Source organism: Petromyzon marinus, chromosome 37 (assembly GCF_048934315.1).
Source record: "Petromyzon marinus isolate PM22_M1 ecotype Great Lakes invasive population chromosome 37, UKy_Petmar_22M1.pri1.0, whole genome shotgun sequence".
Lineage (NCBI taxonomy): Eukaryota > Metazoa > Chordata > Hyperoartia > Petromyzontiformes > Petromyzontidae > Petromyzon > Petromyzon marinus.
This window is the reverse complement of record NC_133703.1, coordinates 15,804,861-15,831,235: the sequence shown is the minus strand read 5'-3', so window position 1 is coordinate 15,831,235 and position 26,375 is coordinate 15,804,861. Positions and strand designations below refer to the sequence as shown.

At 49.0% G+C, this 26,375-nt stretch overlaps 1 protein-coding gene across 4 annotated transcripts in view; it reads left to right on the top strand.

Annotated features, from left to right (window-relative positions):
- LOC116949695 (cytoplasmic phosphatidylinositol transfer protein 1-like) overlaps window positions 1-26,375 on the top strand; it is a 189,222-nt gene that overhangs the window by 89,940 nt on the left and 72,907 nt on the right. For all 4 annotated transcript variants that reach the window (XM_032967281.2, XM_032967282.2, XM_032967284.2 and 1 more), the window contains exon 2: window positions 9,678-9,826. In XM_032967281.2, the coding sequence (XP_032823172.1) occupies window positions 9,678-9,826 (149 nt within the window). The remainder of the gene's footprint in view (window positions 1-9,677; window positions 9,827-26,375) is intronic.

Here is a 26,375-nt window from a genome sequence, read left to right as displayed (position 1 = left end):
TTGCACTGGCTTCCCATAATTTCCGTGGAGTACTCTTGCCAGTAGCACCCGGTATTCCAGCGATGTTTGTTTAACAGGCCGACAATTCGCCAGTGAGACCCAAAGGGATGAAGGCCCGGTCCAGATTTTGATTTCTTAAAATCAGTGCAGCTTGATGGTGTTTGGTCTGGAAGGCAAATAGGCCGATGAACTAAAACATAATTTCTGTTTACTTGTGGAGACACGAAATGGAGTTCTGCTTATATTTGGTCTGCTTTATATATAGGGCATTGGGTGTCGATCCCCACCCTGACACTTGCTGCATGTGGAGTTTGCGTGTCGTTTTCCCCGTGGTCCCGTCCATTTAACACCGGGTCCTCCGGTTTTCCCCTCCATGTTTAGAAACGTGCGTTCGGAGTATTTGGATGCTTTAAATTTCCACGCAATGAGCCACTTCGGCGAGCTATCATTTTTGTGGCCAGGTGGCTTCTGGAAAAGAGCTATATAGCTCAGTGGGCCTTACCTGGTAAAATAAAATAAAAATTGTTTAGTTCACGGACAGTATTTGTCGCGAAAGCCTACGTGTTAAACCGAACAAAGATGATTCGTGGTTCGAAACGTGGCCAAGGTTTCATCTCGCTCGACGACGAGGACCCCCCCCCTCCCCTTGAATTGGTGCTCAAGCGGCAAGCATCCCCTTGAGTTAACGCAGAATCCCACCGACAACGGAAATGCGAATATAAAGCCGGCATGTTTGTTTGTGGCAACAGCGATGCTGCCGCGGTTCACCCATTACCCTCCGCTCAGTTGTGTTCGCCGCGCGCGCGCGCGCGCCTTGTGGTGGTTATTGCTGCTGCGCACGCTTCCGCGTGCGGGAGTAGAGCGTGGCCCGTCTATCAAGCGGCTGACTTGTGGCACTGTTTAACCCCGGGGAAGGGAAATAACAAGACGCCGGGCGAGTGCAGCGGCATTCCTCGGGTTTAATTGGCACGGGCTACGTGGCTGCCAATGGCTATCGGCATGCGTCTTGTCTGCAAAGGGCGGCGACAAACGCACATCGCCGAGCCTGCTCGCCGTGCGAGCGCTCGCACGTTTTGAATCGTCGCTCTCCGCCGTCTTTTGTTTTTTGTTTCCAATGAGGACCACTGCCCTTGACGCGGGTCCACTGCCCAAAACATCAGCCTCGTGCATATTATCCGGGGCGCCACGGTGGCGAGATGTTAACTACCTCGCCAGGTATACAGGAGGTCGTCAGTTCGATCACCACCCTGATTCCTGTAATATTGGGAGTTTGCGTGTTTTCCCTGTGGTCGCGTGAATGTTTCTCCAAGTCCTTCGGTTTTCCCCTCCACATTTAGAAACATGCGGGCCTTACCCGCTCATCTAGAAACGTAGTTTAGTAGTTTGTCTTACAGCAGTGCGATTTAAACGTCGTTATCATGAGCGTCTGAATAGGGGTGCTTCCTCGGCGTCACGGTCAGCACACTGGACTCCAGAGGTCGCCAGTTCGGTTCAATCTCCCGGCGTGGCAGTCAAAACAATGGGACAAGTTGGCCGCTTGGCGGGTCGTGTGTGGTGGGCTCAAGTGTGGATACTTCCACCTCTTCCGAGACGTCTGGGCAGCGTGAAAGAGTGGGCCAAAACAGCCCTCTCTCTCGGGGCTCTTTCTGGAGCTCCTTCTAGTGCAGATTGTCATCGGCTTTATTGGATGAAACACCGGTTACAACCTTTCTGTCCACCCAGCTGCGTAAGGGGCCGCCCATAAATGACGTCACGCACCTGGGGGGGGGGGTCGAAGGGGGGAGGGGGTCAAAAATCGTCCAAAATCACGTGACGTCATTTATGGACGGCCCTTAAGTGGGTACAGCACGGCTAGTCGATCGGCAGGTCACGTGTGGCGGGGTGAAGCGTGGGCATTCCCACCTTTTCCCAAGACGAGCGGCCAGCGTGGGAGATTTAATTTAGCCAAATACCCTCTCTAGCTCTCTCTAGAGCGCCACCTAGTGGAGAGCCTTCCGCCAGCAGTGGTGTGCGTGAGCAATTGCAGGGCAGCACCTCAAGCAGTTTTATTATTTATTATTTTAGAGTCCGCCACTGCAGTTGCTTGTTTTTTTAATGGTCTCATGAGTCTTTTTTTTTTAACTTAGGATCAGAGGGCAACGGTGTTGGACCCGTCTCGCTCCTATGGTTGCACTGATTCAGTCGTGAGACATTCCCACATTGCCATTGTGGAGGCCGGAGTTGATCAAGGATGACTGGCGGGCGTCACAAAAGTGGGAACCTATTTTTTTTTAATCGACCGGGAGCAGGACTCGGAACTCCTCGCCCTTCTGGTTGTTGAGTTGAAGAAGTGCCCGCCTGGTTTTTGCTAGTTCACATCAGCGATCAGATCTGTAATACAATAGGAAACTCCGTCATAAGAGGTACAAAATAGAGCAGGCCCGAAAAACCACGAGTTTCAAACAGCACGCAGAAGCGTGTAACAAGCACGCAGCCTTTGTGTATTATGCCAAAGGGCCGAAGGGCACTTCTGCAGGAGCCGCTGATGGTTTTTGTCAAAACGCACAAAGGCCGGGTGATTTTTTTTTTTCCCCACCCGTGTTTGAAAGCCACATGTGTGCTGCCGCACGCATCATTGGGTGGAATGTTCAGCGGTCGGGCAGGTGAATACAAGCAAAATGTATTGACTCGTCACCCAAGTTAACCCGAGGCAGACACGCTAAACCAAGAGGCCGTTGAGTGCAATTAATTTAATGAGCCACTTAAATGCCAGAAATTTATTTTAATTGTGCGCAGACGGAGGCGGATTTGAATGGCTTCAGTGGACCAGGGCCTGTACCTTAATTGTGCGTGCCAGTAATAGATTGCCGGTTGACGAGGGTCAACTCCAGAAGGCAGAGCTGTTGATTCTCGCGATCGTCGTGCTGGATTTAAATCCTACTAACACTCATTTTTATTTTACCGGGTAAGGCCCACTGATCGCTATTTTTCAGAAGCCACCTGGCTCTCACAAATGATAGCCCAACGAAGTGGCTTATCACGTGGACATTTGTAGCGGCCAAATACTCTAAACATGTGTTTCTAAATGTGGAGGGAAAAACCCGGACGACCCAGAGAAAAATTCAGTCGACCGCAAACTCCAAATATACAGCAGGCGTCAGGGTCGGCATCGAACCCACGACCTCCTGTACACCAGACGAGCTAGTTAACATCGTCCCGTTATGCTGCCGGCCTGCCGTGTAGCTATCGACGGAATTAGCGGGTGACTTAACGACGCAGCCGATAACCCAGCGGTCAGAGCGCTTGCCACCCGGACAGAGTGCACGGAGTTGACAGTTCAATTCACCGCTGCTGCCCAGTACTTTCTGCAGGGAATCAGCGCGCTGCCGTGTGCACTCTGCCAGAGTGGATGTGCAAATGCCCTGGCAGGCGTTTGAAATTGCCAGGCCGTTGCAAATGGAGTGGGAGACGATAATGCGAACGTTACCCGCAGCTCCTTTGCAAAAAATGAGAATCTAATAAATTCACTTTGTTAACTGCATTTTGTCACCTCTTACGAAGGGCGTTGTAAATCCGAAGGGCTGCCACCTGGTTGCTCGAGACGCCTTGATAAAATAAAAATGTCAGACCCATTGTTGAACATTCCTTTTCTAAGGCAAAGTTCGCGTGGTGCATTGCCAAGAGGGGCGCATTGGTGCGTCCATATCTCGGTCAGTAATTCATGCTCAAGCACCGTTCCCCGATAGGTGCAGGGGATGAAATTTTGACTTAAAACTTTCGTGACTGCAGGAATTAATATTCTTTGGTTCTCTTCGGTAAAGTCACGTAGATTTTAAAAATAATAATACAAATAAAGTGATGAAGTGAATACTTAATTTTTTATTATTTTTTCTATCTACGTGACTTTTTATTTATTTATAATTCGCTTTATTTTTTTCACTTTATTTGTATTATTATTTTCTTCTACCTACGTGAATAAGGTGCAGGAGACTCAGAGGGTCCAGCACCGGAGCTGGCACCTGTGATCATAATCAATTAGCGGGCGACTTGTCAATTACAAAGTGTCAAGCCAGGTTCGCAAGTGTCCGTGAGCTGTTAATCTGAGCCGCGGTAACCAATGATTACACCACAACAAAAATTCATTACACCATTCACTTCGTTTTTTGTTGTTTTTGTTGCAAAATTACAAAGCTGAGAAATACATACGTCAATTTCAGCCATCAAACGACAATCTATAGCATATTCTTTGGGTCTTTTGGTAAAGTCACGTAGATAGGTTCAAATAGCATTTTTTGTTTGTTAAATAACCAAAAACTACTTGTAGTTTAAATTTCGCTTGAAAGCTTTCGTGACTGCAGGGATTCATATTCTTGGTTCTTTCGGTAAAGTCACGTAGAAGGAAAATAACAAAATAATGCAAATTAAACAATAAAATTCTCACGACGTGATTTTCACACCTGATGATGATAGCTTGTGTTGCAATCGAGACGTCGTGAGAATTTTATTGTTTTATTTTTTATTATTTTATTATTTCCCTTCTACGTGACTTTACCGAAAGACCCAAAGAATATGAATTCCTGCAGCCACGAAAGCTTTAAATCAAGATCGAATCTTATAGCAGCGTGGGAAGGTGCGCCCCCTACTGTGACAAGGATTTTTGTTAATGGCACCTGAAGGTTTTGACAGGAAAAAAAAGCTGTCAGGAATCTCCTCCGCAGGCGTGCTCCCACAACACGGGTGTGGAAGGTGGCATTGATGGGGAGCGGGGGAGGGGCGAGCTGGGGTTACACGAGATTCTATCTCATGGCAAGGTGTCAATACCACATGGTGTCAATGACAAGGTGTCAATACCACAATTGAATACATCAGGGGTGGGGAATGGGGATGGGGTGTAACAGACTCAGCCATGGAATGACCACAGTTTGAGCTGAAATAGACAGGATTTTAAAACACCATAGACTACACTGTTTTATATATAATGGGTAGATTTCTACCTATCATAGGAATGTGGGCTTACCCTCACTAGCTCGGTGCCTCTGAGGGAAATGAGCGTCGATGGGATTTTCTTGAGCTTAGGAACACATAATAACAGGGTTTTTCCCCTTTTTTTCTGGCAACAAAACTGAAACTTTTTTACCAGATGAGCACCAATTGGGTCGAGGCTCAAAAGAAAGCCGTCCCTTGGTGTGGACCAATCAGTTTCAAGGACAATGCATATATTATCATAGTATGTTTTTTGTTTGCATTTTGACTGCAGGTATTGTGGTTAATGCAGACATGAATCCTTGTAAAAAGGTTTCAGTTTTGTTGCCAGAAAAAAGGGAAAAACCCTATTATTACATTTTGGTACTGGTAAAGGAGGTCTAATGATGACTTAGGTACACACTTAAACCCCCCACACTTAAACCCCACACACTTAAACCCCCACACTTAAACCCCCACACTTAAAACCTTTGGTTCGATTCAGTGGGTATAGTATCCGTGTAGCACGTTGTATTCAGCCTAACAGAAGAACCGCATCGTTGTCGTCTCGTGTTAAGTTCACCAGAGGAACAGAGACAACTCCAGACCTTATTCCAGTGGTTTTTAATCTTTTCTGCAGCCTTTGAACCCCAGTTCTCAATAGTTCAACAAAAAGTACAATGTTAATAAATATACAGGGGTTTATATATTCTTGGTTCTTTCGGTAAAGTCACGTAGAAGGGAAACAATAATATATATATAAAACAATAAAATTATCACGACGTTTCGACTGCAACACAAGCAGTCATCATTAGGTGTGAAAACCAACGGCAAGAAACATTTGAAAAAAGTGGCGGTTTGTATTTATTTATTTCTTTTTAAACGTTAGCACCACGGACAGCGATTTGACAGTTTGTTTAGATGGACGAGTCCATCTATGTTCGGAAAAGAGGAGGGGGGAGACGAAAAATTAATGTATGCTATCTGAAAGCCACCGTAAGCGTGAACAATCAATTAAGACCCGAAATGGTTTATCAAATCAGAAGAAAGTTGTAACTTACGTGCCCGTGCTCAATTTGTGCTTTCGATTATTTACCTTCTAAGGAAATCTGGCCACGTCTCGCACCCCCAGAAAGGGCATCTGGCACCCCCAGGCGGTTGCGTGCACCCCCAGGTGAAGAAGAAAAACCACTGCCTTATTCGGACTCGTGATCACAGTCAAGTCAACAAATGCTCACTTTTGACAAGTCTGCCCCAGGGAACCATATATGTGCAGTGCCCCACTTCCACGCTGTGCGCGGCGCCCGTTTCGCGGACACGATGGCATTAGCTTGGCTAATGGGCGCCATGAATCTAATCTGTAAATGACTCGAAAATCCCGTCGTGGGAACAGAAAAATAGCGCACGCCAGAAAACGGCGCTTGGAACAACACGGGAAAAACGTGTCCCTCCAAAAAAAAAGATTAAAAAAAAATTGCTCAGCGTTTTCTGCATCGTGTAACAAAAAATAAAAAACCACCCCCCCCCCCCCCCATCAACAGTCCCCGCAAACGTCACCAGTTCAATGCACAAAGCTTGAGCGGCACCGCATATCTGCGCGCGAAATTGGAAACCATTCGGTCTTACAGCCGCTCCTATTGTCCCGTTATGATCGCGACGAGTGTTCCCATCGCGTGCACGCCTTGACCGACGCAGGGCCGCCACCCGTAGACGAAGAGACGCGCGCGCGCGACGGGTTTCGCTGGGCGCTCTCGGAGCACCGTTGACGCGCACGACGATCATTCTGGCGGAGCAATGGGCGCAACGAACGCACGCCGGTTGTTGTTGGTTTTTTTATATATACACACACACAATTACCGTGGCGTGAGCTTCGCGTAAACGAACGTCGTAATTGAACCGCGGCGGCCGCTACCCACGGACGGACGTGGCACTGGCACCTCACGAGCGAGCAATCAGCACACCAGGTTTTGAATCTGTGAAGGTTTCAAGGGGGGCGGTGTTCACGGACGCGTTTCGCGAGTTCGCAGCAGAGAAACAGAACGCGCTGTACTTCTTAGTGTGTGGCGCACCCCCTGGCCCCTGCCTTTCGGCTTCGAGCTCTGCATTCATAGCGCTTGCATTTGATTCAACAAGTTTAAACGTCGGGATTTATTTGCGCGCTTCACGGAATGCTTAATCACAATTTCATTCATCAGCTGTGTCCTATGTGTCACAGCTCATGTTTGTCGACGAGACGAGCGCTTTATGATTGTTGACATCTTCCATTGCCATTCTTCTGGCCAGCCGCCCAGCTCCGCGGTCAGAGGGAGCTGCTCGCCGTGTATGTGTGTGGACGTTGAATTTCTTTCGCGCCGTACGTAGTCAACCGTGCGAATCGGCCCGTTGGAGTTCAAATACCTGTTAGGTGGTTGGCTCAGCCTATCGTTGATTGGGAGGAGGGCAGCGAGAGGAGGGGGGGGGTGATACATTGTTCCTCTCACACAGCTTAAAGGCCGTATCTGAACGTGGCTCTTTCACTCCAGCGCTGTCCTACCAGACAGTCTCGCCCCCTTCACCTGATGAAGGCCGCTTGTGTTGTGGCCGAAACGTCGTGAGAATATTATTGTGTTATTTTATTTTATCAATTTATTATTTTATTATCATTCTACGTGACTTTACCGAAAGAACCAAAGAAGATTGTGCTACCACTTTCTGAGCAATAAGCAAGTGGCGAGGGGATGGATGTACCGGTCCTCTCCACAAGAACATGGAACTTCCACCAACTGGCCATACGGAGTTCCGCCTCTTTGCATGGGCGAAGGAACACTTGGTGACAATCATCGTTATCCAATAACAAAAATAAAAGCCCTCGCTTGCCTGAGGATGTTGCAAAAGTAACTAAATAAATAAAAAAGATTCTCGAGTGAAATCTCGCCACCCCCCCTCCCCCCCCCCCCGATTCATGGAATCGTGAGCGGGGCCCAATCCTCGCAGCCCGAATGTCTTCTTACGCGTGCGCCGTTGACGTCAATCGCTGAACAAAACGAGGAAATCAAGTAAAGTGTTTCCCCTCGGTAACGAGCACGGAGCAGCGATTAACTCCACTGGCGGCCCCTGGGGTTGAGAGAGGGTGGGTGGGTGGGGGGGGGAACTCCACAATCCCAGGGTTGGAGTTCGTGTATCCTATAGCGAGGGGGTGCATTTAGGGTTTCAGATTTTTAACGGCAATTTCTGATCTTTTTTCTTTCTCTCTCTCTCCCTCCAGATTTTCAAATCGTTTAAAAATAAATAATAATTTGCAATCCGTTAACGTACGTGTCTCCTGCGCTCGCACAACAGTGATGTGATCCGATACCACGTGACACCAATTGTGGTGGGAAGTGCAGCAGGGAGGCGGCAATCACGCGCCATCACATTCGGATAATTCTCTAAAGATATATTTCTCATCGTCCGAAGTTTCATATCTAGGAGGAGATTTTCACGCATATCTTTTGATGTATCGTAACATTCAGCGGTGCGTGGCTTATATGTAACATTGCTTGACTTCGCACAGTGAGAATCGATTGTATTTTTGGACACAGTGGGTTGATGATGATGATGGACTGAACTTGATTTGGATTTCACCTCACGCAGCCTACAGGCTGCAAGTCACGTGCCGAACCGCAGCAGCATCTCGACTGGATCAAACAACGCGACAAACGAATTAATGAGGACGCCGTAGCATAACAGAACATTTGCCCGCACCTCCGATTAGCACGGTTGGCTGCGTGCGGTGCGACAGAAGTACAACATACACAGATTTCCCCCCCCACCCCCCCAAAAAAACGTCCTGCACATTGATTTGCCGTATCCTCCCGGTTATATGATGCACTCCCCCCACCCCTCGCGCGCAGTATTGTAAAGCAAAAGTTGTCGGATACGTCTTATATCGGGTCGGTGGTGTGTGTGTGCGCGTGTGACACCACACGTTTATAACTTTATATTGACAGAGGGCACAGGTTCTGGGTGGGTGCGTCTTGTCTTACTTTCCCAGAGCCTCTTGTAATCGAGAGGATACAGCAAATGTACGATGATGGTGATGCTGAAGTGAAGTTTTGGCGTCCTCTGGTTTAGCACCAATTGAGACGAGGCTCAAGAGAAAGCCGTCTCTGGTGTGGACCAATCAGTTTCAAGGACAATGCACCATATTATCAGTGTGTTGTTTTTGTTTGCATTTTGACCAAAGGTATTGTGGTTAATTCACACATGATTCATTGTAAGAAGGTTTCAGTTTTGTTGCCAGAAAAAAAATGGGAAAAACCCTATCATATATTTTGGTACTGGCAAAGGAGGTCTAATGATGAAGTTAACATTTAACAATATATAACATCAGACGAAGATGATTAATTTAATCCTGCGAGAGTCGTGATTCGTACCTTTATTTAAATATATATTTTATAAAGAACTCCGAGAGACGATAGCTCGCCACAGACACCTAATTAAAGTTACGGCCGTGTGAGGGTTTTTCCCAGTGGTCGTGGTTGTTGTCGTTGTTGCATCAATCGGCACACGGTGGCCATCTATGAACATCCCCCTCCCCCTCCCATCCTTTGTCTCGAAGCGAACGCCTCGGAGCGTCGCGTCCTCTCCCTGCGACGTGCGTCTCTTGTGATCCCGAGGGGGTAGTGGACACCGCTGTTTGATGACAGTCGTTGTGTGGCACCCCTTTGCGCGCCTCCCCTCCCACCCCCACCCAACTCCCCTCCCCCGGCGTGCAGTACCGCATCGGGCAGCTCTACATGATCAGCAAGCACAGCCACGAGCAGAGCGAGAAGGGCGAGGGCGTGGAGGTGGTGCACAACAAGCCCTATGAAGACCCGGTGCACGGCACGGGCCAGTACACGGAGAAGCGCGTTCACCTGTCCAGGTGAGCAGCGCTGGGAGAGCAAACTGCGGTCGTCACCGCGGCGGCGGTGGTGGCGGCTCTTGGCCGGCCGTCGAACAAAGACGGTCGCCGCGTCGAGCGCTTTCAGATGCTTTATACACTACACTATACACTACTATACACTACACACTATACACTACACTATACACTACTATACACTACACACTATAAACTACACTATACACTACTATACACTACACACTACATATTACTATACACTACACACTATAAACTACACTATACACTACTATACACTACACTATACACTACTATACACTACACACTATAAACTACACTATACACTACTATACACTACACACTATACACTACACTATACACTACTATACACTACACTATACACTACTATACACTACACACTATAAACTACACTATACACTACTATACATTACACTATATATTACTATACACTACACACTATAAACTACACTATACACTACTATACACTACACACTATAAACTACACTATACACTACTATACACTGCACTATATACTACTATACACTACACACTATACACTACACTATACAATACACTACACTATATACTACTATACACTTCACACTACACTATACACTACACACTATACACTACATTATATACTACTATACACTACACTATACACTACACACTCTACACTACACTATATACTACTATACACTACACTATACACTACACACTATACACTACACTATATACTACTATACACTACACACTATACATTATACACTACGCTATACACTATGCTTTATACTACACTATACACTACACGATACACTACACTATACACTACACTTTACACTGCACTATACACTACACGATACACTATACACCACACACTATAAACTACATACTATACACTATACACTACATGATACATTTCTATACACTACACTATATACTACACACAATACATTACACTATACACTACACGATACACCACTATACACTACACCAAACACTATACACTACACTATACACTACACTTTTGGCGAGCCATCGGACAAATACGGTAACCGCATTGCGCGCTTTTGGACATCCTGCTGTTCAGCAGGATGTCTTACGTTCCGCTCCGCGTGCTGGGAACCTCTTCAGGCACGGGAAGCGAAACGTCGGACATAAACCATCACGCGAACTCGGGTCATCCTCACAGCAGCGGCTTTTGGCTGGCCGCCAAGCAAAGACGGTTCGCCGCAGCACGCTCTTTCAGATGCGCTTTCGCGGCCGTCTGGAACGCTCTTCCTTCCGATATTAGGAAGCCACTGGAGCTGTGCACTTTTAAAACATCTAGGTTGACAAACTTATTTCTTTCTAACTGCTTTTCGTGTTCAGTTTCTCGTCCTCCGATGAGCCCGATTGGCTACGTACGGCGCGGGAGAAGTCCAACATGCATACGTACATAGAGCACATGTGCGTCGCACAGCCTCTCCCCCCTACATCTGTTATCGCCTCGCCGAGCCTGCTCTCCTGTCGGGAGATCCCTCATCCCCGTGCCTTCACCAGCAACCCCGCACTCGACCACTGCAGCTCCTTCCTCTGCCCCCCTCCCCCCATCTCCCCTAAGCGCTCATCTCCAAACCCCAGATGATCCCACAACACCTCCCCTGTAAACGAGAAGAACTCATTCCGTTGCTCAGATAGCTCCGCCAATTCCCAATCGAATGCCGGATCGATTTCAAGCTCACACTCATCCGTCTTCGGAATCTTCAGTAGACTCACCTCCGCCCACCTCCCTCCCCTCCTCCTCTTCTCAGATAAATCCAATGCCCTCCCCGCCACTCGCCTACCTCTCCCCATCTCACCTCGCTCTACCCCCCACCCCCCCCACCCATCCAATCTCTGCTCCAGCAACCGAGGCATCTCCGTCCCCGTATCCAGTCAACCTTCGCTGAATGAGGGGCCAACTCATTCTCCTCTGCTTCCCCCCCCCCCATCCCCATCCCCCCCCCCCGAGGTCTGCAATGCCCAGCCGTCTTTGCCGTCGACTCTCAGTCCACGCCTGGGACCTTTCCCTTCTCCGCGGCCTGCGACCGGCAACCTCCCCCTACGCGCCGCGTAACGCGCTCCGTTTCTGCGCGGTGTCTTGAGACGCCGTCGCATTTGAGACGCCGCCGTACGAATCCACACCCCCCCCGAATCGTTTAGCGTCGTTGCGTTTCTCCTACCCTCCCGCTGCAAGTGACTCGACTGTCATTCCACTCCCCTGGAAGCCCCACGAGCCGCTGGACTGCTGTCTACCCAGGCTGCCGGTTAATTGAGTCCAGGTGCACAGATGGGCAGTGGTGGGGTGGGGGGGGACAGCGCAGAGCTGCACTTGTGTGGAGTCGTCCTGGCATCGTTCCATCGTCCTGAGAGCCTTCGTGCTTTTGCATTCTTGCCGTGATGCGTGCTCTGGGCCCATCGCAGGCGATTTAGCACGATGCCGCCGCTCTCCAACGTTCGGGTCGCAGGGACACCTGGTTAGGTTGTATTTTTTAATTCAATATTTCCACAAATATGAGAATGGGACTGCCATGGTGTTCATGGTTATCGCGCTGGACTTGCGATGGAAAGGCCGTCGGTTTAATTCCGTTGAAACGACTGTGCACGTATTTTTGTTATTTATCCGAACGCCTCTGTCCACACAGCTGCGTAAATGGATACTGCACAGTTCGGTCGGTCAGCAGGTCATGTGTGGTGGGGTGTGGCTATTCCCACCTCTTCCAAGATATGCGGCCCGCGTGGACGATTTAATTCGGCCAAATACAGGGACTCCCCTACTTACGAACGAGTTTGGTTCCAGAGGTCTGTTCGTCAGTCGATTTGTTTGTAAGTCCAACTTTATGCCTGTAGATTCCAAACATGTCGTACGGCATGTACACTAAACATGGGGAGTGGCTTTAAACGTTGTCTAATCTTCTGTAGATGGAGATACCACTGGTTCTTCACGTTCTGCAGATGTAGATGCCACCACTGCCATCAATTGCGCGGCGGTTGAACTCACGACTCTCGGTCCGAACTGGCAACTGGAAATGCGGACAGGTTTGTTCATATCTCTGAAAGTTCGTAAGTCGAATGTTCGTAAGTAGAGGAACCCCTGTACCCTCTAGCAGCTCTCTCTGCAGCAAGAAAGCTACCCATACGGATGCTTACTTAAAACCGGATTCCCGCCACCATCCATCCCAGAAGAACTCCCTCATCAAGACTCTATACCATAGAGCCCAATGCATTTCCGACCAGGATCACATTGCCAGTGAACTCAAACACGTACACCAAGCTCTGAAGGCTAATGGTTATTCCGACTACACAATCCGCAAAGTCATCACTCCAGTCATAAAGAAGGATCCTCTTGAGGAACCATTCAAAACCATCACCTTACCCTACATTGCGGGAGTCACAAAAAATATCTCCAAAATCCTGAATAAACACAAGATCCAGGTCCGATTCAACACAGTACATAAAATCCGTGATCTGCTTCCATCTGTAAAAGATGTGGTTCCAGACATACAGTATCCGGGCGTTTACAAACTAAAGTGCCTCTGTGGTAGCAGCTACATTGGAGAAACCAAACGACAAATCTCGGACCGCATCCGTGAACATAAAGCAGACTGGAAACACGGTAGGACGGACTCCTCAGCCGTGGCAGATCACTGTTATAATTCAGTGGGCTCAAATGACATTGACTTCTCCAAGACGGAGGTTCTTTGCAAGCCATCCGGCTACCATGAGAGATTCATTCATGAGGCCATCCACATATACAAGCACAGAGACAATTTCAACCGAGAAGATGGATTCTGGCTTAGTAACCATTGGAAAGATGTTTTAAACCATTTCGGTTCTTAATTTATTGTATTTTACGGTGACCTTCAGACCGCAGCCCTTTCGCTGGCATTGCCTCTTAATACCTCTCACACCATGATTAATGATGTGGTTTATAACATGTAGTATAATAATTAATAGTATAACATTGTAATGTTTAACATAACTCATAAGGCAATATATAGCATCGTAATTTCATAGTGAATATACAGTAGTGTGGTATATAGTTGGGTTCATATAATAAAACATAGTGTAATGTTACCAGTCTAATATTTTATAGTCTAAAGTATAGGGTAGTGTAAAGTAACGCATTGTATAATTCAAAGGTGGAATTTGTCTATGTTATACGATGCAGTTTAGATTGGAGGGTATAATATTGTATTACATAGTAGTCCAGTTTATTACATAGTCATAATGCAACTCAGGACACAGCAGCGCACCTTGGCTGTTTCTCTTGTTTTTATTTTGTGTTTTTACTTTTTTCCCATTTTTTGTCGTTGTTCCCAGCCCCCTCCCTCCTCCGTTCCGGAGGTGGGGCTGGTAACATGCTAATTCAACTCCGCCCACACAGCTTTAAAAGACGCGGTCCTTGCTTGACAGCGTTCATTCAAACTCTGTCTTCTGGACAGACCTGTTTCTTCACCTGAAGAAGGCCACTTGCGTTGTGGCCGAAACGTCGTGAGAATTGTATTATTTTATTTTTATCATTTCATTTCCATTCTACGTGACTTTACCGAAAGAACCAAGAAGATGAATCCCTGCAGTCACGAAAGCTTTAAATCGTAATATAGTGACCTGCTTAACTTTCCGATACTTTGCACTCCCATCGTTTTTTTATTGTTGTTGTTGCAACTTTATGACCCGCTCCAAACTGGACGTCTGTGAACAAGAGCTTCATAGCTCATTGTATTACTCCTGCAGTCTAAATAGAGATCCTGATTTAAAAAAAAAAAACATTCTGATGATTTCAGAGGGACGTTAGGTTCTTGTTTTGGTTTCTCGCTTACCAAGTCACATTTGTAACCCAGAAGTGACGATGTACAATACTTGCTGCTTTGCGAGCCGTCGATGAAATAGCCTACATGTTACATGTGGCATACGTGCACTCAAATACAAATGGGGCGCGCCTCCAGTGAAAGTTTCTGCTTCACCAATTCGCGTTGACCAAATGTGGCGAAGTACGGTCAAACCACTGCATGAATCGGGGATCCTTTTATTCAGTGGTCGATTGACTAGAGGTGTGTTCAACCCTGAATGGCCTTTGGTGAATTCAGCGGCGATGCGTGGGCTGGTCGAGCGGAGTCGCTGAACACGAGGCTCGTTGCGCTCTTAACACATTGCAGCGCTGCTTTGCCCTACGTATGTCCGATCACAACAATGAGACTCAACGCAACATGTGAAACGTGCCATAACTGAGCGCAAAAAGCCGCGACGGAGGAACGGAAATGAGAAAAGAATGTAGATTTTGTTTTTTTTTAAAACGGTGAAGTCATACTGAGTTCCAATACTCGGGTTTCCACGAGTTCCCTGTGTATGGATTCTTGGGTCATTTCTAAAAGAGAGGGTCCTTGCCGAGACTATAAATCTGGTTTATAGGTCAGCAGCATTGGGGTTAAGCAAGCATGACTCTGCTGATGAGACAATGGACGTCGAAACCTGTCCCCAGGAGTTTGCTGGTATTAAACTCGAAGCAATGCTGCTGAAATTGCGTATTCCCAGGAGGTCGTGCGACCAATGGGATGTGCAGAGACAAAAATCAGAGGAGGAGGAGGAGGAGGAGGAGGCATATTGCCACCTTATTTATTTCGCATCAGAGTTGGCGGCGCGCGGAAGCGCATCTCTTCAACCCTCACCAAACCCATTCGTGCGCACGTTTAAAACAGAGATTATTTCTGATCGGCGTGAGCAGGAATTTTCGACGTTCATATACGGCACGGGTGAACATATGTTCGCGCGCACGCAGCCGCACGTCCTGAAATGAAGGCGCGATGGTCACCCGATCTCTTGCCGCCTCCACAATCGCCGTGCAAAGCCTTTACGTCGCGAAAATTGCCAAGCAAAAGAGGAGCGCGTGCGGGTGAAACGGGCATCATATGGGACGCGGAGAAACGGCGCGCTGTCAACACCGCCCCTTGCCGGGAACGAGGTGTCGCGTCCTCCCACGCGCCAGCTCCGCGGGAATATTTGCGCCACGGTGGCCAGGAGATGTTAACTACCTCGCCTGGTGTACAGGAGGTCGTGGGTTCGATCCCGACCCTGACGCCTGCTATTATATATTTGGAGTTTGCGGTGTCTCTCTTCCCGTGTTCGCGCGATTTTTCCTCTGTTTTTACGTCCTCCGCATGTAGAAACACGCGTTTAGAGTATTTGGCTGCTATACATTTCGACATGATGAAGCCACTTTGCTGGGCTATCGTTTGTGGCCAGGTCGCTTCTGAGAAAGAGCTACATTGCTCAGTGGGGTCTTACCTGGTAAAGAAAAAAAGATAGTTTACTTTAGTTTTAGACCTGTGTAATACACCCCCGCCAGATATTCGCGCGAAAAAAAGTACAGCGGCTAGGAATTTAATGTGAAATGCTTTCACGTTGCGTTTTATTTCTCTCTCTCTCTCCTTCGGCGCGGTGGTGGTGGCACCGTGCGAACGACGGCCAAGCGCCGCCTCGTTCGAGGTTTTCGGGAGGTCAGCTGGGGGGGGGGGGCGGGGGTCGGCAGACTACAAGTTTCGTTTCACTGGCGGCTCGCGCGACGTGATATTTTTCTCTGCTTGCATATCTCGCCTCCTCGTCACTGTTCTATCGCCTCCTCGTCACTGTTCTATCGCTACGAGCATGGTTGCTGTTCCCCGCGAGCGTTGCTCGCTCATTCCTCCACCTCATCACTCGAGGCCTCAAGTTGGGTGCAGACCAGACTTCGTCTCAAGCACAATGTGTTCAGCCACCACCACACTGCAGGCCCGGGACCGGCTCACCCACTCACCGACGCACTCACTCACGCACTCACCGACGCACTCACTCACGCACTCACGCACTCACTCATGCACTCACGCACTCACTCACGCACTCACGCACTCACTCACGCACTCACGCACTCACTCACGCACTCACGCACTCACTCACGCACTCACGCACTCACTCACGCACTCACTCACGCACTCACTCACGCACTCACTCACTCACTCACGCAGACAAAGATCCCCCATATAGCCTTAACAGACTGTAGGGGCAAGTACTGTTGAGCGAGTACCTATAAAGGCCGCAACGGCACAGGAGGGGGTGGGTGGCGAGCACCACGCCCGACCGCCTTTGTCTCCCAAGTGGTGATGTTTACACATTGCACCAGGTACTCATTTGAGGCTGAGTCGACCTAGGGAAGGCCCGGGACCGGTTCAGATAATCGTCACCGGTGTTGGCCGTGAGCGGGAATCGAACCCGGGTCGCCGGGTTCATAGCGCAGCGCGCTAACCGCTACACCACCGCTCCCCACACAGACACACTCACAACAACCACCATTCGCCACTAAGTAGTGGCCTCCAACGGCCCAGTAGCATCCTTCACGAGCCTCCTCCACAGAGGCTGATCTTGACCTCACCGCTGGTACCAGTCATCGGCAAGTCCACTTAGCTCCACGTCCTCTTGTATCACATCACTCCATTTCTTTTCTAGCCCGTGCCGCGCCCGTTTAGCCCCCTCTATCCACCCACCCACCCACTCACCCACACACATACTCAAAAGACAAAGATCCCCCGTATAGCCTTAACGGACTGTTGGGGCAAGTACTGTTAGCGAGCACCTGTGAAGGCCAGAACGGCACCCCCACTCACTCACTCACACACGCACTCACACAGCATACACACACATACACTCACATACACTCACCCACTCACTCACTGTCCACAATACAGATCACAACAACACACATACACTCAAGACAAAGACCCCCAATTAAGCCTTAACACATTTTTGGGGCAAGTGCTGTTAGCGAGCACCTATAAAAAGGACAGCACGCACGGCACACGAGGGGGTGGGTTTGCTAGCATCACGCCCGACCGCCTTTGTCTCCCCAGTGGTGATGTTTACACACCGCACCAGGTACTCATTTGAGGCTGAGTCGACCTAGGGGAGGCCCAGCACCGGTTCAAATAATCGTCACTGGAGTTGGGCGTGAGCGGGAATCGAACCCGTGTCGGCGGGCTTCGAAGCGTAGCGCGCTGACCTCTTTGCCACCGCTGCCCACTTATCTGCTCACTCGTTCACTTACCCACTCGCTCACTCCCCACACCGCCAGTCACAACACTTCTATTTCTGCTTCTTCCCCCTTCCGCTGCTTTTTGACTTTTGATTCTCCCTCCCTCCTGTCATCTCTCTTTACAGTACCAAGCTCTTTATTACTCATCTGAAAAAGAAAAAAAAACAACCTCTTATATTGTTACAACCGGGGCCGTTGCTATTTATTGCTGGCCATTTGACGCTGTGGGCCTCTGCTGGGCCCTTTCTCGGCAAATGTGTAAAAACAAAAAAACCTCAAAAAGCAAATAACTCACCACCGCCCGAGTGAGGGAATGCGCCATGCCTGCCTCCCGAGTGATTCGCTCTGGAAATAGCCACGGTTTTCCTTCTGGTGCACTGCAAAGGTTCAGTGTGTGAGATGGCTCCCTCCCCACCCATCCCCCCGGCACCACGCTATTGATTTATATGGGGAACCACTTGGGATTCAGTGGAAATGCCTAAACTGTTTAGATAAGTGGCTGGAACGGAGCCCGCCTGACATTGACAGCCTTTCAATGACGAGCTTATCCCCATTTTTTGCTGTGGCAAGCGTTGCAAATGGTGCTCTGAAATCGCCCGATAATATGCAATCAGCACATTGGAAGAGCTGTCCAAAAGGGGACAGGCTGTGTGGGGTTTTTTTTTGTTGGTTGTTTATATTTACGTGTTTCGCTTTCACTCGAGCTCCGCTTGGGTTTTTGGCAACCCCGAACGAGGGTAATGTTTGTTCGGCCGACCTCGCAAGAATGAAGGTGCGAAGTGGAGGTCCACATACGCGACCAGATGCCGTCTTGTTATCCGTGCTATATGCGTCCATTTCAAAATAATCACAGGATAAATCCCTTCTTTCCTGTGACCCCCCCCCCCCCCATTACCTGCGACTCATAGAAGCCCTGCCGACTAGAAACGAATATTTGTTTTTATTATCCGTGGGAGCTTTAGAGTCTGCGAAAAAAAAAAAACACCAATTATTTGTGACCCTATTCTCCACATTCGTAATTATCTTAAGCTTTTCGCATCGTGATTTGCGGGAGCAGCAGCCTATCATCCGCAAAAAAAACAACTGTGGTAAAGAGGTCGAAATTCATCCTAGTATCCGCAATTTTTTTTTTTCGTGGAGGATTGGAGAACATTTTCTGGCTAACATCGCAGATAATAGGATCTGCGATGTTAATAGGAGCAAACAATAGGATCTGCGATGATAATAGGAGCAAACAATAGGATCTGCGATGATAATAGGAGCAAACAATAGGATCTGCGATGATAATAGGAGCAAACAATAGGATCTGCGATGTTAATAGGAGCAAACAATAGGATCTGCAATGATAATAGGAGCAAACAATAGGATCTGCGATGATAATAGGAGCAAACAATAGGATCTGCGATGATAATAGGAGCAAACAATAGGATCTGCGATGATAATAGGAGCAAACAATAGGATCTGCGATGATAATAGGAGCAAACAATAGGATCTGCGATGATAATAGGAGCAAACAATAGGATCTGCGATGATAATAGGAGCAAACAATAGTATCTGCGATGATAATAGGAGCAAACAATAGGATCTGCGATGTTTCGTCTTCCGCAGCACTGCGGATGGATAAGACGAGTTCTCCCTTATGGGAAGACTGAAAAGCTAGCATCGATGGGACATTAACATTTTTCAAATTATTCCTTCAAATGATTGATATTCTTGTTCACACCATTACTCAGGAACGCGGCTATTAAATCCTGATATTTCATTACGTCTTCCTTGGCTCGCAGTGTTCTTCGCTTGAGCACGAACATTTTAGCGACACCTTGCCACGCGGGCGTTGCGTTTGCGAGCGCGCGGTTTGCTCTGACATCATCGTCCAACCGGCAGGAGGGACGGCGTTGCAAATTCTACGGATTCATGACGCGAAACCGCTTGTCAGCGCTGGCGCGGTGAATAGCGCGCCGCGCCGCGCCGCGAACGAGCCCGGTGACGTCGCGAGTTGGATTCCCGTTCCACGGCCAACGTCAGTGGCGGCGAGCGATATCCAAACAGGTCCTGAATACCGCGCCCTCCTGCCCCCCTCCCCCCCACCTAACACCTCGACAAACCCCCGCACTGACCGCAGTGGTGAAGTATGGCTGAAATAAGTCAAACCACCGCCGTGATTTGGCACGGTGCGATGAGGCCTCCGTCCAGCAGTGGATTTTGTAAAGAATACTACGACAACTACATTTGCTGGTACAACCCTCCCCCCTTTACCCAATCCTTTTACAAATCTGCAGTGACAATTACGGTGAAGTATGGCCAACAACTCGCACGACCGACGTGGTGTGGAGAGAGAGAAAGAGGGGAGAGAAAGAGAGAGAGAGAGAGAGGCCTCATTCATGGGCGGATTGGCGACGGGGCCTGTAAACTATTCGCTCCTCAACTTATTTATCAGGCGGGCTGATTTGGGCGCGAGGATGCGTCGCGTTTCGGGCGTCGTCGGACTTTCGAACGCGCGCGTGTCTGCGGCGTGCGCCGGGTGACCTCGCGATTCACGGCGAATTTTCCGTCTCGATGCGCGTACGCATGCCCCACGCGCTCTCCACGACAGTGACACGCACGCGCCTTGCCCTCCCCTCTCTCGGAAATTGCGAGGAGCGCCGGTTACGCTCGTGACTCGAAAGCATGAGGCTGGCGAGGGCCTGGACAACACGCGTGCTTCACGTGTCGCGAAATGTCACGTTTTAAATAATGATGATAATAATGATAATGATGATGAAATACAGCTCTGCGGCAATCCACTGCTCAATGGGGAACTGCCCCCACACACACACACACACCGTGTTGGTTATGGGGGTTGTTTGACCACTACCTCACCACGCTGGTCATCGTGCGTTTGGAGAAAGCCAGTCGGTTTGAATCTTCTCCGGCCACTGATGTTAGCCAAGGGCCTGAACCACACCTCAGTCGCAATTATTCGCGTGCTGTCTTGACCTCTGGCGACAATTTAACGTTTTTTTTTTTTGTCAAAGTGGAGCGAGCGGATGAATGCACTGCCCTGATAATGAAATGGGAATTTCATCTTGTGATTGTGTCGCACCGAGGTGAACGCTCTGGAACTCCCGGGCGCGACGCCCGTGCCCCACGCGGTGGACTCGTGTCCACGTACGGCTCTCGGCTCGCTTTGCTCGCGGCTCGCACGATCAGCGCCGTCGTGCTGTGGTCGGTGCGCTGCGGCTGGAACGATGTGACAGGCACGATGTGGCGGGCACGCTGTGGCCAGAGCACTGTGGCTGGAACGATGTGGCTGGAACGATGTGGCTGGAACGATGTGGCAGGGACGCTGTGGTCAGTGCACTGTGGCCGGAGCGCTGTGGCAGAAGCGCTGTGGCTGGGGCATTGTAGCCCGGGAGCTGAGGTCAAAACCGCTGTGGTCAGAGCGCTGTGGCCAAGGAACGGTGTGGCGAGAGTGCCGTGGCCTAAACGCTCCGCAGGAAGTGCTCGCGCTGAGCCTCAAGCGGCAGAGCGCGTGACTTTACCGAAAAGAACCGAGAATATGAATCCCTGCAGTCGCGAGAGCTTTGAATCAAAATTTTAGGCTTAAGGGTTATGAACATTTACAAAATGAGCAGCAAGTCGACGCTCAATACATCAGGAAATCGCCCGGACTCTTTGCGTTTGCTCGTCATGGGACACAAGCGAAGGCATCGCTCGCGAGCGCGGCCCTCTGTTGAGGGCGCCGCGTATCTAAATGCAAAGCTGCGCGCAAGGCAGATGTCAGAGGCGCAATGCAAGACTCGCACCGGCATGAATTATTCATCTCGGTGTGGCATGCGTTGGGGATGAGGGGGGGCGGACGGGCTGGGAGTGGGGTGGGGGAGCGGCAAGCAGTACAAGGGAGGGGAGGATGGGGCAGAAGAAAGAGGGGAGAAGGGGTGGGTGGTGGGTGGTGGTGGTGGTGGTGGAGGAGGCGGCAAAGGAGGAAGCGCGTGAGGGGAGAAGAGGAGGGGGACTTCTTGGGTAGATTGTCCCTGCGTGAACCTTCGTGAAGGAATTGCATAGCAACGACCGTTGCCGTCGATGCGGCTTGCCAAAGGCTGCGGGGATCTCTCTCAGATCGCCCGCCCGCTCGCTGACGAGCGACGGCTGACAGGATCTGCTGCCCGTTGTTAACAGCAACCATCCGCGGAGGAGGTGCGCACTTCGCGACCACTCGCCGCGGCGTATGAAGGGAGAACCGTTGGGGGCTTTATGCTTCACGGCGCTTTGTTAATCCGCTACCGGATTAAGCCCCCGCTATTGCCGTGTCGATCGTGCGAGTTGGCCAAGGAGGATGGGCCACGGGCGGCCGCGTCCAAGTATCGCTCGCCACCAATGCTAGCATAGTCGGCCGCGGGTAGGATTTGAACTCCGGTGTGCGGGTTCGTAGCGTGATCTGCCAGCACCGCTGCGGGTGTTTCGTTAGGCGAACACGCGCCGTCTCCTTCACGGTGGACTTCAGTGATGCCTTGACGTCCAGTTGTGCGCCGATGTGCAATCATGATCAAACATTTGACGCATTTGTTTTTTTTTGTTAGTCACCCGAAATCAATGGCTCTCGAATGGGATTGTACGCCGTAGCCGCAATCGTCGCTTTCCCTCTGTGCGAAAACTTGGCAGGTCCCTCCTGGTTAAAAGGAGTCACGAGACTGGGTGAGGCTTCCCTGGGTAGACAAGCGACATAATACTTCGACGATTGATAAGAACCACTGAAAATGAGCGCACTCGCCGGATGAACGCCGCATGCACAGGCGCAAGGCCTCGTGCCACACGCGAAACGCTCGCCGCAAATGAACCACAAAACCTCGCTGATCTAGTCAAGGAGCTCCGGTCATCCTCGCAGCAACTTCTGGCCGGCCATCGAACAAAGACGGCCACCGCATTGCGCACTTCCAGATGCGATTCTGCGGCCGTCTGGAACGCTCTTCCTTGCGATATTAGGAAGCCACTGGAGCTGTGCACCTTTAAATCTAGATTGAAAAATAATTTCTATTGAACTGCTTTTTTGCGTTCAGTTTATTGTCCTTCCCCGCACCTCCGATTGGCACGGTTGGCTACGTACGGTGCGAAAGAAGTTCAACATAACTGCGTACATACATCCCGCCGCACAGCCACTCGCGCGAGCTCGGTGTCCCTAACCTGAGTTTTCCGGGGACCCATGATGCTCGAACCACAGCATAGAGACACGTGGGGGAGAGATTGGCCTTGCGGAATGCCGTTCCCTCGTGCCCCACCGTCAAGTCACCTGTGTGTGTGTGTGTGAGCGTGTTAGCGCGCTGCACTATGAAACCAGTGACCCAAGTTCGATTCCTTCTCATGGCCAACACCAGTGACGATTATCCGAACCGTTATGGGCCTCCCCTAGGTCGACTCAGCTTCAAATTAGTGTGTAAACATCGCCACTGGGAAGACAAAGGCAGCCGGGCGTGGTGTTGGCCACCCATCCCCTCGTGTGCTGTGCCGGCCTTCATAGGTGCTCGCTAACAGCACTTGCCCCAACAGCCTGTTAATGCTTTTTGGGGGATATTTCTTTCGTTTGTTTAAACAAACATCATGGTTGTCAAAATAATCTGCGTGATGTGGTGGTGCTGCGGTCCGAGTAATCGACTCACATTCTCACGAGGGAAGGAGTTCAACTCCCAGTCAGAAATCGACTGTCATAATTGTCATAGTATATTTTTTGTTTGCATTTTGACTGCAGGTATTGTGGTTGATGCAGACATGAATCCTCGTAAAAAGGTTTCAGTTTTGTTGCCAGAAAAAAAGGGGAAAACCCTATTATTACCTCGTGTTTAGTTAGAGGTGCCACTTTGTGAGACGTCCAAAGTGGCCTTCCGGTGTATATATGTATGTTGAACTGCTTTCGCACCATACGTAGCCAACCCTGTGATGGCAAGACCGAGTGCCTGCCATGGAAACGTGAAATTTCCAGTACTTGCTGAGAAACCACCGGTGGAGATGGTCGCTTTCGCATTGCTTATTGGAGGCAGGCAGACACCGACTTTTAGTGTCTCTGGCTAGAAAACCTGCAGGACACTTTAAGTATACAGTTGAAACTTTCCGAATAATTGATCAAAATAGAATGTCGATGTGTAACTTGTTCAGCAAATTAAGTCAAAGTTTGTTTTTAGGGAAAAATACGTATTTCGAATAATGTCCATGTGTTAAATTAAAATGATATATTAGTATTTTTTTTAATACAGTAGACTCTCGATTTTCCGCGAGCGTTTTATCCGATTTGTGGATTAACCACACACTTGAGATTTTCACGTGAATTAATAAATCGTGGATTTTCCCTTAAGCCCAAATTATTGATCGAAAAACAGTTATACATTGTAATTTTTTTTAAATGTGTATTACAAGTCACGTACTTAAACCGACCAAATATGTTGCTGCGGTTCATTCGAAATCTACGTGATCACCCCTACAGTACAGTAGTTGCATATCTTTACAACAGTGAGTGGAATTTGATGGATTTTGATTGGTGTGGCTCTGCTATCCACTTAGTGAGCAAAGTCTTCTATGCGGGAGCAGGAAAATGTTATCACTGAGCACGCGCATCCATCGGTCAATCTATAGTATACCTATACAATATTAGTGGTTCTTGGCATTGAGATCCGTGGAAAATTTATATTTTATGATTATCCGCGATTTTCAGTTATCCGCGGCCATCCTCCCAGTCATTAGCGCAGACAATGGAGAGTCTCCTGTAATTGATCATGAATATATTAAAATGTTACTAATGAAACCAATAATGATGATGATAATAATATATTTCTGGTGTTTTTGTGTTTTCATTTATGCTACTTGTAATCGTCCCGCCAGAGAACAACAAGAAGCCTTTCAAAACGGGAGAGCAATTTCTCTAATAGGACGCACCTCGTAAATATAATTAGGGAGCGGCGCGTGTTTAGGGTGCGGAAATTGCCATGACGCTCTGCGGCCGCGGGTTTGAATATGAAATGCAACGATGTCATTCCTCATCGCGGTAATTCACGAGCGCGCTTTATTTGCGTTCGCAAAACGCCGGGAAGCACGCTTCCATAAATAAATAAAGAACAATTGAGTGGAACGCCGCTGCAAAGTGGCAGCTGTGTGCGCTGTGTCACTGAGTGCTGCACTCCTGTTCCGTTCCCGTTCTGCTCTAATGTGCACCGGTGCCTACTTCGCTGGCGCCGATATCGGCACGTAGAATAAATATTGATTGATTGAGTGTTGCCATCGCCTCCCGCCTCCCGTACTCCATGTTGGTACGTCTTACTCTACTTGTTATAACTGTTATATTGTGTTTTCCCCGCTTTTATCCCAATTATGATGTCAGTGTCATGTGATTCAATTCAGCAGTCACAAAACGGTGCAAGCCCACGGAACCGGATGTCACAGAGCTACCGCTAAGATTCATTCAGCCACCCTCTGGTCTGCACGATAGGGGCAGCACTTTCCCACTCGCTCTGCCACTGGGAACTAATGTTCATCGCATAATAGTGAAACTGATATATTTTCGTAATCTAGAGCTGGAACTTATCCAAATAAGTGACAAATCTAATTTCATGTCACGGTTTGTTTTACATTCACTGGTGACTAGGCTGAGATCTCTGCATTTGAGAAGCCGGCTTAACCACAGCTGAGCTGCCTGGATTCGAACCCAGGATCCCGGCGGTGCCAGCTCGCACCGTGACCTCTGAGCCATCCGGTCACCTCTCATTGGTTGAACTTATATTGAATTCCCTGGCTCCCTACACCTGTCCTAGCCAACTTCGGGATCCCGAGTAAGGTGCTGGGTAGACTCCAGCTTGTTCAGAATGCAGCGGCCCACAGTGTTTTACGCGCACACCGTTTCAAACATGACGTCTCGTTCTCTTGCCTCTGCATTGGCCGCCAGTCAAGTATCGAGTGGACTATAAGATCTGACTGCTGACCTACACGGCTCTCCTATGGGTTAGCCTCACAATATCTGCATTATTCTCAGTACTCTGAGGCTAAGGCTCTGTTCCTGGGGTGATGGGGCTTTTGACAGTGCAGCTCTCAGACTATGGAACGCGTTTGCCTTTGGTGATGAAGACAATCGGAGTGATGCGAGCTATTTAAAAGTATAAACATTTTATTTTTATTTTACCAGCGAAGGCCCACTGAACTGTATACATGTAGCTCTTTTTTCAGAAGCGACCTGGCCGCAGATGATAGCTCAACGAAGTGGCTTATCAAGTGGAAATCTATAGCAGCCAGATAACTCTAAATGCACGTTTCGAAATGTGGAGGGAAAAACCGGATGGCCCGGAGAAAAATCCACGTGACCATGGGGAGAGAGACATGTAAACTCCAAATAAACAGGGTTCATGGTTCGGGATGAAACTCACGACCTCCTGTATACCAAGAGAGGCAGTTAACATCTCACCACAGTGGTGCCATAACTGGGAACTCAACTCGGGTCGCCCTAGTTAATCGCAA